At 36.1% G+C, this 12818-nt stretch overlaps 1 protein-coding gene across 5 annotated transcripts in view; it reads left to right on the top strand.

Moving 5' to 3' along the window:
- EPS15 (epidermal growth factor receptor pathway substrate 15) overlaps positions 1-12699 on the top strand; it is a 64914-nt gene extending 52215 nt beyond the window's left edge. For 4 of the 5 annotated variants that reach the window (XM_021529282.2, XM_021529273.2, XM_077785356.1 and 1 more), the window contains exons 18-25: positions 54-144; positions 1426-1461; positions 2291-2427; positions 4048-4117; positions 5315-5391; positions 5890-6052; positions 8770-8948; positions 10798-12699. In XM_021529282.2, the coding sequence (XP_021384957.2) occupies positions 54-144; positions 1426-1461; positions 2291-2427; positions 4048-4117; positions 5315-5391; positions 5890-6052; positions 8770-8948; positions 10798-10944 (900 nt within the window). In that variant the 3' untranslated portion in view covers positions 10945-12699. The remainder of the gene's footprint in view (positions 1-53; positions 145-1425; positions 1462-2290; positions 2428-4047; positions 4118-5314; positions 5392-5889; positions 6053-8769; positions 8949-10797) is intronic. The other variant, XM_021529299.2, reaches the window with a different exon arrangement.
- The last annotated feature ends 119 nt before the right edge of the window (positions 12700-12818 follow it).

The raw sequence follows: 12818 nt of genomic DNA on the forward strand, positions 1-12818 counted from the left end.
ATCCTTGCAAGTCTTAAAATTTTAATATGTTTTTCTCTGTCTGCATTGCCCAGGAAGATCCATTTGATGCTGATTCTCATCCGTTGCCCGATCTAGTTTCTGAAGCCAGCTTAGAATTCTTCCAGTCTGACCCTTTTGTTGGCAGTAAGTAAACATTTCTCTCTTAAGTACAGATTTGAAGAAACAGGTCTTGTGTGAATGCATCAGACCTGTCTTCACCTTGAGACTGCTCTTTATAGGATAAATCTGAAGATGTGTGGGTGATGTGGGTGACAGAAGCGTGGAACCCATAGCGTTACAGAAATAGAAGTGATAGAAATGAGAGTTCTGGGGTCTTTCTCCTTCCTTGATCTGGACTTCCTAATGAGCTCTGAAAATTGCTCCTTTCCCTCTTTGCTCTTCCTGAGGACTTTCCTTCCCCATCCCCTCCCTGTCTGTGCCCTGGTGGCATTTTGGCTACAAGGGTGTGGGCAAGCTTATGATATGTGTGGTGTCACTGATCTGACTGACAGCCCCTATCCACAAACAGGTCAGAGGAGGGTTCTCTGTGCTGTGGGGAGGATGTGGGTGGTTCAGAATGAATGGCTGTGGCCTACTTGTGGGGAGTTTGGCTCTCAGAATAAGGTAATGTGGAGCTGCACCATCTGTTCATCTTGTGGAAGTGCTGGGCTTTATTTTAAGAACTTGCCATTGACGAATGATGTTGCTCTGTTCTTATTTTTTATGGAAGGAATGATCTGCCTATATGGAACCAATTGAGGAAGGGGAGTTAATTTGAATTAACTGCTGAAGCAGATGTTTTCAGCCACATTAATATGATTTTACATGCTTTCAGATCAACATGGTCTGATCAATTTAGCTTGTATTGCTTTGAAAGGAAAATAAGCTAAATTTGTTTCAGATCACTTGGCTTCTGAAAGAATGTCAGTGCAGATTGAATATTTCTAATGAATAAATTAAAATAATTTAAAACAGCTTGAATGTTTCTGTGTAGATACTGCTTGATTTTTGTTTATATTGAAGTGGTCTTACAGCACGTGACAAGGCCTTTCTTTCAGAAGAGAAAAGATCTGTCTGTTAAGAACCAAACTTCTGGGCTTTGACCACTCAGTGTATTCAGGGGTAGATACCCACAGCTAAGAGACAGGACATCTGTCTCTCAGATGTACATGAAAAAGTAAAAAGAGTTAGGATCATGCATCCAATACTGAAGTGAACACTTACGAGCCACCATCCACAGTGTCTGTGACAATTAAACAAACCTGGGACTCATCTCAGTGGCTGGCCTGGATTACTGCAGTGGTAATACTGCATAATGTTTGTGGGCAACAGCCAGGGGAAATGCAGCCTGGAGATGGCTGATTCTGTGTGAGTTTCATGATGGTAATAAGCAGTTTAATAAATATTTGCTTTTCTTTTGAACAGATGATCCCTTCAAAGATGACCCTTTTGGAAAAATTGGTAAGTAACTTTATAACTCATAATGTGTTTGTTTTTCTAAATGGTTCTTGCTAGTGTGGAAAATTGTCACCACTTTCAGAGAAAAAAAGTAGGTGGAAATGCCACAAAAAGTCGTGATAGAATATATGTGACATTAACACCTGGCCTCTTGTGTAAAACCTTTTCAGAGAAGTCCATTGCCAGTGAATTTTGCTCTTGTTAGAAGTTTGGATTTAAGTATTTGAAGGTGATGAACAAAAGGCCCAAAACACTTGCTGCCTGCTTTATTTGCAAAGTAGTAGGACTGTGCTCTTTTAAAGATTCTTAACACACCAACTTCCTTCAGAATCAAGTAATTGAGGAGGTGGGAAATCTCTCTTTAGATTGACTGTATAGGGAATGTTATTGAATTGTTTCCTTGATCCTGAGTGGAGTTACTGGTGGCAAAAAAAACCCAAATAACCAGTGGGAAAGCAATAGTAAAGAACGGTTGAACACCAAGTGCCAAATAAGAAACATCAATGGGCCTTGGGAAGTGCAGGAATGGGCAGGAGAGTTCTTAGGAGCATTAGGTTCTGTGTAATGCTTCATTTTTAGGGATTTGGTTAAAGAGCCTATATGCTGAGATGATTCTGGAACTGCTGTTTTCATGATGTGCAGAAAGCCTTGTCTTGTCTGATGTTTTGAATCACAGAATACAAATTATTCACAGGCAAATTTCATACTTGAAAGGTCCTTGGTCGTAAATGTGCCACTTTGTAGCAGTATGAATAAGTGATACATTGTTTAGTTTTTAGGATCTCAGCTAAGTAAAGCAAACAGAAATATTAGGGGGATGTTTATTTTTTAGATCCCTTTGGTGGTGACCCCTTCAAAGGCTCAGACCCTTTTGCAGCCGACTCTTTCTTCAAACAATCCTCCACCGACCCTTTTGTGACTGCTGGCACTGATCCATTTAGTTCTGCAGACAGCAGTAATAATACCACAGTAAGTATGGTGTCACACCTTTTACTCCTTTCTCTATGTGATTTGGACAAAATAACCTGTTTTGTACATTTAGATATGCTTTAAAAAATTGATACTCAGAAATCATATAAAGGTTACTTCTGATTCCCCAGCTCTATCTTGTCTGTGTCATATTTTTAGAAATAGTCATAGATGAAATAGAAGCAAAAATAAAAACATTTTAAAAGTATTTCATTGTGGATCTTCATTGCTCCAAGCTAAGAACATTTGACAGTAACTACTTGAGCTCTGTCATTATTTAACAATGACTTAAGCTCTGTTAAGCTTTAGAGCTCTCCAACATGATAGAACATAATAAATGGAAAGAAAGCCAGAATCAACTTCACCAAGTTATGTTCAGACACTTGATTTTTGCCTCCACATACTATAGGATCAAGAAATATGTGCTGTATTTTTAATCTGAAATCTGATGTGATATATGGGGTTTCACCTCAGAAAAGTCAGATTTTTCTATAGGTGTATGTTTAGGTTTTGGTGTGGTTTGGATTTTTTTAGTAAGAATCACCAAAGGTCTCTTGTAATGTGGAGATGCTTACTGAACGTACCTCTTCCAAGGGTACTTCAGTCTAACTTTTAGCTCACATTATAAATGAGCAGGTACTGAATAGTCTTGAGCCTTTAATAAGGCAGAGTTCAGCATAAAACTCTCTCTGGTGTAGACTAGAACTTGTTGAATATGTAATATTTAAAGCTGATAGGCAAACAATTTAAGCAGCTGAAATTCTTTGTGCCATTAACTTTGTCTCCATTCTTTTGCCATGTCCTTTCCTTTTCAGTGGTGTTTCTGTTCATACCTCACTTACAGCTCTGTGTGTGCATAGAACATGCACAGGCATATATAAAACTCAGATACATCTGGATTAAGAAGCAAGTTAAGGGGCTGTGGAGTGTGCCTGAGGGGGACCCACAGCAGCCAAGAGTGAGAAATCACTGCACCTTGCAGTGATGGTCCTGCCCTTCCCCATGGTGTGCACATTGTGCAGATCTCAAGGTCATATTACACACCACAGCCTACACCTCCAGCATTAAAAATTAGTTTTTTCCTTCTAGATTAGTGTTCTGTAGTACTCAGCATACTATCCTTTTCCAAGTCTTGATGTTCTAATGTAATCAATTCTTGGTCGTATTGCAGTCCCAACAAATTAAAAAACAGGGAGCTCAGAACTGTGGTGTGGGATTAGCAGTGGATTCTTGAGATCTGTACTTCAGAACTGAAGTTATGCATTCACTCTAAATACTTTACCACACCTCTCTGGAGTTTAAAATCTTACACCTCCCTGAAGATGGCTCCGGTTGTAGAAATCTGAGACCTAAATGAGCAGTAGAGTAGTAATATGTTGCATTAGCTGTTACCAAGTACATTGCACATATTGTACCTTTTTCCCATCCTTTCAAAGTATTAATCAAAACAGAGAGGAAGAGTTTCTATTAATAAGCTTGTTTACTGATGCTGATAAAAGCTATTTCCAGAATGTGTTATCTTACAACTTCTAAACTAAAATAAATGGTGACTGTATTCTTAGATTGACGAATCTTTTAAGCTGAAAACAAATTTCCCTCCAAAGGAATTTTTTATTTTAGACAGAGATATCAAAGAAGAATGACCCTTTTGCTCCTGGTGGAACTACTGTCACTACATCAAATGATCTAGGTAAAAGTAGATTGTACATATAAAGCTTCTTGGGTTTTATTTTTGCTTTTACTTGCTTTTGTTTCTAGTCTTATAACTGAATTTGCAACAGAGAGTTATAGGGATTTCCCATGTTTTTTGAATTTTCCCAAAAAGTGTGACATAAAGTGCCTGTTTTCAGGGGAGGAAGCTTGTAACCCAAAATTGACTCTATTTATAGTGTGTATCACTGAAGACTGATTCCACAAAAACTGTTCCTCTGCTTTACTAAAACTGTGACAGTATCCCGATCGAAGTGTTTGGATTATTTGGATGGTTTGTACTGCTTCCCATGAGGGTTGTTTTCAGAGATTTCATGTTACTGTCTGAGTAACATCAGAATAGCTCTGCACTAAGAGAGCAGATGTGGAATACAGTAACTTCTCCACTGAGATTTTTTACTGCTCAAGTTTGCTCCTTCTGTGACCCTCTCTCATATGAGAGCTAAAGATGTTTCAGGGAAGTCTCATAACTCCTGTTTTCCTAAACTGCACTGACAAGTAATAACCCAAAACAGGAATCTATGTGTGATTTTTGTATTGTAAATTCATTTTGGTTGTAAGGACAAAATGGTGGTTTTTAGAGATGCAGAAGTGAGTATGGAACTTCCTGTCTACTGTACAGTAGCAGTTTTCATGTATTTTAGGCACATGAGAATGAAAAGGTACTGTTGAATTAGACTGGGATGATATGAGGTTCAGGTATGTGATTTTACAAGTTGGTCTTCAGTCAGAAAAGAGCTCTGGTTCATGTTCATATATATATATACACAAATTTTTATATATATATGTATATTTATGGGTGTATGCACACAAAAAACACCTCTGTGTGTATATATACGTGTATCTCAGTAGAACATTTCCAGTAATATGGTTATTTGATACTTTCAGTGGAATTTAACTTTTTTTTTGATGTAGGAAAACATACCAGTATTTCTTTTGAGTTACTTCCTGTTCAGGAGATTTATTGTTCTTAATTGGAAGTTGACACTTAAGAATTTTGGAAAAAGTTACTTAATAACTTGGAGTGCTCACCTCATAAAATATTTCACTTGAATTAGTTTATGTTGCAAAAAATGTAATAGTTGCTATGTAGTAATAATAGTAGTGGGAATTTTTCTTTTCAGTCTTTTATATTTAACTTTAAATCTTATTCTTGGCTTGATTTGTGTGTATTTAGCTACAGACCCCTTTGCCTCCCTGTTTGGAAGTGAATCCTTTGAAGGTGGCTTTGCTGACTTCAGCACGCTGTCAAAGGTAATACGAAGCTGCTGCTGCTACTCACAGAAAATGCATGAAACTGCAGTGACAAGGCGAAGCTTACTCAGTTTCATTACAGTTTTGCCACTACTAAACATTTATAATGCCTGATTTGCTTGAAAAAGTGGTCTTGATAGCAAATTGTCCTGAAATTCTGTGAAGAATGCTATGTAATCTTTTTGGCTTGATAAGTATTTTCTCTCTATTTCCAGTGATACTATAATTTATTTATTTAAATTTGCTGATTTTAGCAGCAAAAGTATTTATTTTGCATGTTTAACTGCTTTCAACTTTAGAGTGTTTTACACAGTAACCATTCCTGATTTTTCTTTCTGTTCAGTCTTCTGGAGTATGTGGATATGTGTAAAAACAAACAGAAGTCTTTTCTTTAGTCTTATTCCAAACTTTGAGTTCTGATTCAATACTGTATTATTGAAGAGAATGTCCGGTAGCACTGCACTGAAAATGTGTGTGTTGCTGTTTTGTTTTTTAAAGGCCAACAATGAGGATCCCTTTAGCTCTTCCACATCAGGTTCTGTCAGCAGTGTCACCATAACTAAAAACTTGTTTGAGGAAGCACCAGCTAAAAATGAGGATGTTCCTCCTGCACTGCCCCCTAAGACAGGAACTCCCACCAGGCCCTGTCCACCCCCACCTGGTAAGAGCTGACACTGAATGTGGTAACAGTCAGCTGCTTCATGTTGGCAGAGGGACAGGAATCATGAGGGGAGGGTAAAGGGTCTGAATTTAAAATGAATGAGCAAGATGTGAAAGAAGTCCATTCCTGATCTGTTGGTTGTTTCCTCAGAGTTAAGTTTTGCATGGTGTTTATGATCAGAGTTTGGAGACACAAAGGATTTAGAAAACAGGAAAGAAGACTTGTTAAAAGTGTGTGCAAGAACACAGCATAGCTGCAAATTGAATGATTGCTAATGTACTACACTGTGAATATTGAATTAAATTATGCTTAAAGTGAAAATTTAGTGTGCTTTATACATTGCAAACACAGATGGGTTTAATGCAAAATGAATTAAATAGGGTTAAAGAACTGGCTTAGGTTTTCAGGTTAACTTTTTCTAGGTGGCCTTGCCAGAGGTCTGTAGCAGTAACAGTAATAAACCCAAGTTCTCTGGGCTGTTTTCTCCTCAGTGATAGAGGAGTGTCTGCCACGTTCCATGGCACAAACCACTCTGCTTTCCAGAAAAGGCCATGATTATCATGCATAACAACACCTTCTTGTGCTTGCAACAGGACCATATTACTACAGACTCCTCACTCTCAATTTGTTTTTGCAAACATAGAAAAATTATTTCTAGTATTCCTTTAAAAATTTCTGTCCTCTGTTTCATTGTCTTTAAAAACTCTACTGCATCATTTGTTTCACTGTTACACTAAATGGATGAGTCTTAAGGTATTTTGAGAAACTGTCATGAAACTTAAACGTGTATTCATCTTTTCCTCAAAAGAAGGGGAGCACAGTAGATACAGGAGTGCTCATACTGAAGTTTAAACTCAGCTGTTTAGTTTCTAATGTTGGTGTGAGATCTGGTTCATGCTAATGCCCTGCAAGTAATCATTTCCATTGTAAATAACATTAAAACAGTTGACATGGCAAGTGATGATAATTGGAATGTTTGATGTCATTCCTTATTTAAACATAAAAAGGATTTCTTACTTGATTGTGTGGGAGTGGCTGTGATGTGGTGCACTTTTGGAAGGCAAGCTTCTAGGGGTGGAGCATCAGCATCCTTAGCAACAGATAATTAGGAAAAAACAGGTGGTTTTGATATGCACACTAAAAATGTAATTATCTTGATAACCATTCCCAATTAATTATTTTCTTAATGAAAATAAAATCTGAGGTACTTAAGTGTAATTATTTCTAATTACTTCCTTGGTTTGATTTGAAACAAAATGGAATGTTTTTTCAAATAAATACCCAAAAATATTTCTTTTAGTTCTTCTCTCTATTGGAAGGTGTGTAGAAGGGGTGTTGCCTCTGATTTCTGTTGCTTCTCTAGATACTGATAAACACTCTCATTTCTTGATTTTGGGGAAGATTTGGTGATTGTGTATTGTATATTCTTAAAATTATTAACCCTTCCATGCAAAAATAAAATTCCCTGGTTGTAATTTAGAGATGCTTCTCCCACATTTTTCAAGAAACAGGCAGGCATTATTTGTGAGTAACAGAACTGTAAAATCACAGAATGGTTTGGGTTAGAAGAAACCTTAAAGATCATTCAGTTCCAAGCCCCTGCCAGAGGCAGGGACACCTTTCACGAGAGCAGGTTGCTCAAAGTCCCATCCAGCCTGGTCTTGAACATTTCCAGGGATGGGGCAGCATGGTATCATCAGTGATACATGGATAGAACATCATCAGTGAGAGAGATGGTAGAGCTATCTGGGAAGTGTCTAAGTAAATCATATGTTTCCCAGGAGATGTTCTCCAAATCTCTAAATCATTGCCAGATGAGAATCTCTTTTCCTCTTACTAAGTAATTTTAGGCTAATTTTCAATAATGATATGTGAAATAATAAGGACCTTTTTTCAATTCTGTAGTTTTAATCTGAAATGGAAACAGAAGCAAGTTTTAAAATACCCACTGCAAATGTGGAACCACTTGCAGAACCTGGTAGTAGAATTCAAGGAACTGCACTGAAACCTCTTGTGCAAACAGTAACATACAGAGGGAGTGGTGGGGTGGAATTCAGCTCAATTCTTCTTGGAAATATTTGGGTTAATGTTCTCATCTGTGTTGAAAGTGAACTGGGGTTAAGCTGAAAAAAAAAAACGCAACAAAAAAAGTAGGTGTTTGTCCCTGATTCTGTTTATTTGCAGCTTCTTAGGCAAGAATTAGCAAAACAGCTCAGCCTCTGATTGCTTGTTATCATAGTCCTTGTTTTAAACTGCAGAAATTCCTGGTCTTAGCACAGGGAGAGGACATTATAAATATAATGTATTTCTGCTCTCTGAATAAAATTGTGTTAACTTGATCCAGAGAAATAATAAAAGAGCCTTGCTGGAATGATTAAAAACAGTTGATAACCAAAAAACAATACTGTGCCGACAGAGTAGGTGCTCAAAACTTGTTAGAAGTTGTCTTTCCAAAATAGTTAATTAATATACAGCTGTGTTCCCAACTCATTAACATACATGTGTTTCTTTTTACCTGATTAACCTTTCAGAAAGTGTGGGCTGTACCCTCATTTTTTAAATTGGCAACCCTTTCTCTGAAAGTACAGCTCTGCTAGTTTGTGGGAAGAGGTTGCATTCTAAGTGGCTTTTGAATGTTTTTTGGTTTTTTTTTTTACTAGTTTTGGCATGTTATTACCTGCTATCTTAAATTCATTTTAAATTCATTTTAATCTAAGGGAAAAGACCTATCAATCAAATAGACTCTTCAGATTCCTTTAAGTCGAGCGATCCATTTCAGCCTTTCCCCACCCCAGACATTCCCAAAGAACAAGAAGCAGATCTATTCTGTGATCCATTTGCTCCCACCAGCATCAGTAAAGAGGCTGACCCCAACAATTTTGCAAACTTCAGTACTGTGAGTAAACACTTTTTACATTTGTTTCAGTCTAACAGCAGCTTTGAAATGTTCACACTGAAGTCTTCAGTCTAATTTAATTATTAAAGCATATCCCATGTACAAAAGGGATATTGCTTCCAGTTAAAACAGGATGTACATTAGTTTACAGCTAAGGCTCTCCTAAAACAAAATGCTGCGAAATGTTGTAGTTAGTGTTTAAATTGCATTGGTTTTATGCTTCTTTTCATGGAGACCTAGCTTTTAGAGGAGAGGATTTCAAAATACATATGTTCTAGGGATTATCCCTTTTAGCAACTGTGTGCAGCAGATTAAAATGACAAATCTATAACAAGCACACTGTTAACTACCCAATTAAAAATAAACCAAAATGTGATCTTAATTTAACTATCACTGAACTGTTTGGTCATAATTTTAAGGTACTGAAATATTGATAAACAGCCTCATAACAGTGTATGTTAATGAAATATAATATGATGAGTTTTGAATGGTTAGTAAATTCCAGACTTATGCACAATGAAATAAAATAGTAAGTGTCTCTATATAACCAGAATTCATTTCATAGAAGTCGTGGTGTCCAAGCAGTAGAAGCAAATCTAAAGGTTTGTGCATGCCTATATATTACTTTTTTCTTTTGAGCTTTTGCAAGTAGAAGTTTTGAAAGGCATCATCTCACTTTCAAGCCTGTTAAATGCAATTTGCATTTACAGTATCTTGACACTGCCCTTTCTGTTCAGGCCTAAGAAACTACATGCTTGTTTGAAGGATTGTCAGGCTCTCAAAAGTAGACTTGCATTGGTTGGTGTGTCTTGGAGCATGGGAACTTCTGAAATGTGGTTATCCATCTGTGGCAGTAGTTAGGGAGACTGAGTGGCAAAAATGTTTATAATCTTTGTGAAGGAAATAGTATTCTTTTCCAATAATAAAATAAAAAATTATTTTCCAATTACTGAAAATACTGAGTGCATATGGAGAAAACTTCTGCTTTTCTTTTCCAAAGAAGGAGCTCAAAGCAGAGACCTGGAGTTTCTAACCTCTAATCTTTCAGTTAATGCTGGGACATCTGTGAGGACAGGGGTCTCACCTACCTCTTAACTTTTCTGCATGTTTGCTAGGAAGAAACTTTAGCATAATCTTTTGTATTTAATTTAAGATTATACCCTTAGCTCTCTCTGATTTATAATAATTGTAACAGAGGTATTTAGTTCACAGTCAGTTCTCATCAATATACATGGCAATAATATGTTCTTTTTTTCTCCCTCTCACATCACGCTGACTTTCTCTGTATTACTACCAGCCTTCTACCTCTACAGTTACCCTTATCATTTTGCTGCTTCTTGGCAGCAATATTTGTCACCTACACATGCAGAAACAGTCTACAGCTAAATTAGCAATTTAGTCTACAGCTAAATTTTTGCAGTCATTTTCACCTGGAAAACTCATCCCTAATGAATCACGATGGCCTACAGTGCAAATAGGAGTGTGCTTTGCAAAATGTTCTCCTGATTTATTCAAAGTTTTTCTTCTATGGACTGGTATTTATCCAAAATAAAACTGTATTTAAATTATAGCACTTTCTGCTCAATAACGTTTTTGAAACTTAATACTAAAATTTGAAACGTGGCATATTTTATTAAAATACCTCAGTTTGATGGCTTCAGTAAACTTCTTAGTAGTTAAACCTTAGACTAAGCTAGTTTAGTCTATTGCAACTACAAAACAATTAATATTTTAAGACTAGAATATGTACAATTATTGGAAAACTAATTGTTCCTAAAACTGAGTGTTTGGACAGTAATAACTATTACTGTATTATTAATCTGTTTTATTTTGTCTTTTAAACTTGCAGTATTCTACTGAGGAAGACATGATTGAATGGGCTAAGAGAGAAAGTGAGAGAGAAGAAAAAGAAAGACTGGCAAGACTAAAACAGCAAGAACAAGAAGACTTGGAACTGGCTATTGCACTCAGTAAATCGGAAATATCAGAAGCATGAAGTTTAGAATAAGATTTTATCTGGCGTAAACTTTTGTCCCTTTTCCTGAGTACCTAACCTATTTAAATGTTAATCAGAAAATGCATATATACAACAAACTATGAAAGGTTTTAAATTTCTGAAAGTGATGTGAATGTTTCTGCTAAATTTAATCCTTTTGGTTATTGTTTGAATAATTGTTAAGTTTAGCATTCAATTTCTCTCAAGTTTTCAGGAGAGTAGCAAAGTACTTTTCCCAGCTGAAAGCAAATCAGTTTAAAATGCAGTTAGAGAGATTGGGGTTTGACTGTAATCTATCAGCAGTTGGTAATTGAGCATAAAGTGAACACAGCAATTACTCTGTCATGGCTGACTGTCTCCCATCAAGCAGTTAGTCACTGGAAACCTTTTATCCTTCTGAAGAGGTTTTAGTGATACCAGAGTTGGAGAGTGCTTTATTTTATATGTATGCATATAGATTATTTTTCTGCTCATTGAAGATTTTATGTTGGGTTTAACATAATCTTCATGAAGACTCCATCAGAAAGAGTATGTCCTTGTGAAACCTTTATTGCTTTTCCTGCATGATCATAGGTTTTAAGACAGACCTGTTATTTTGTTTTATAAAGCAATTAAGCTGAAAATTCATGTGCATTTGCTGTTGGCTAAGGTGACTGACAAGTTGTGAGACCCCACTGCTATTTGAGCCACTTTTGCCTGTGAAATATGCAGCTGAACTGGCAAGTTAATGAGTTCCATTTGAAATAGGATTGAAAATAGAAAGAAAAAACAGGTAGTCTGATTTATATTTTTTTTAACCACAGTTGTTTTCTGTATATGTAATTTATTGAATGCCAACTGATAGTTGCACCTTAAACTGAATGATTTCTGAATGGTCACTGAGTCAGAGTAGGATTGATAGAATGTTAATGAAAATAACTTAATAAAAATAACTTATTGTTCATTTTGAATGAATTCTATTTGGAAAATCAGTTTCGTTAAAATTATTCCAAAAACAATAATCTTGTGCCCTATCTAAGAAAAATGGATGGCAGCAGCATAAACATCTAGAAGGTTTTTTTTTTCTTGCACTTTTAACCTGTGGTATTTCTTTTGAGGAAATTAAAGTGTTTCAACACAAAGCACTGGGGCAAAGGGGGAGAACTCGGCCATACTTCAGTATATTTAAGCTCTTCCCATTACCTGTCAATGCTGCTGTTGCATGAGTTTGAGGGTTTTCAATTTTTCAAGGAAAAAATGAGTAACCTGACTGGGATGGTTTTTGTTTTGCACTGGGAGATGAGTATTTAAACACCTGCTCAAAAAAAAGTAACTTAAAATTTTGCAAGTATTAAGTAGTTATAAGTTACCTTATACATCTTTGTAATGAGTGTACACTAATCTTGCAAATCATATGCTTAACTGGATTACATAGTTTCTTATCTTTTGTTAAAAATGTATACTCAGTGGACCAACACAATATTATATGTATATATTATATATATATTCCTGCTTTCCTTTATGGAATTTAAAGTTTTGAGTCATTTGATGTTACATTTCATGTTACTGACTCTGACTATAGGACTTTTATCAGACTACCAACAAACCACTGCTGTGAGCTAAATGGCATTACTTTATGAAGTTTTAACTGTTTTGTTTTTTTTTTTTTAAACAACTCGTTCAGGTGGGATTAGCCTCTATTTATAGACTTCCCTTTTGTTTAAAAATTCTAACAATAGCCTGTAATTATGAAGAAATAAAGTTTAAGTACATAAATGTGAACTGTTTGCCTGTTTTTTCAAGAGGGTGCTGTGAGATGTAAAGCATTTTGTGAATGAATGCAGTGTGAGGTGTCCTGACTGTAGTCTGGTGTCTGTGGCCTTTGCCACCTGACA

The sequence above is a fragment of the Lonchura striata genome, chromosome 9 (assembly GCF_046129695.1).
Source record: "Lonchura striata isolate bLonStr1 chromosome 9, bLonStr1.mat, whole genome shotgun sequence".
Classification (NCBI taxonomy): domain Eukaryota; kingdom Metazoa; phylum Chordata; class Aves; order Passeriformes; family Estrildidae; genus Lonchura; species Lonchura striata.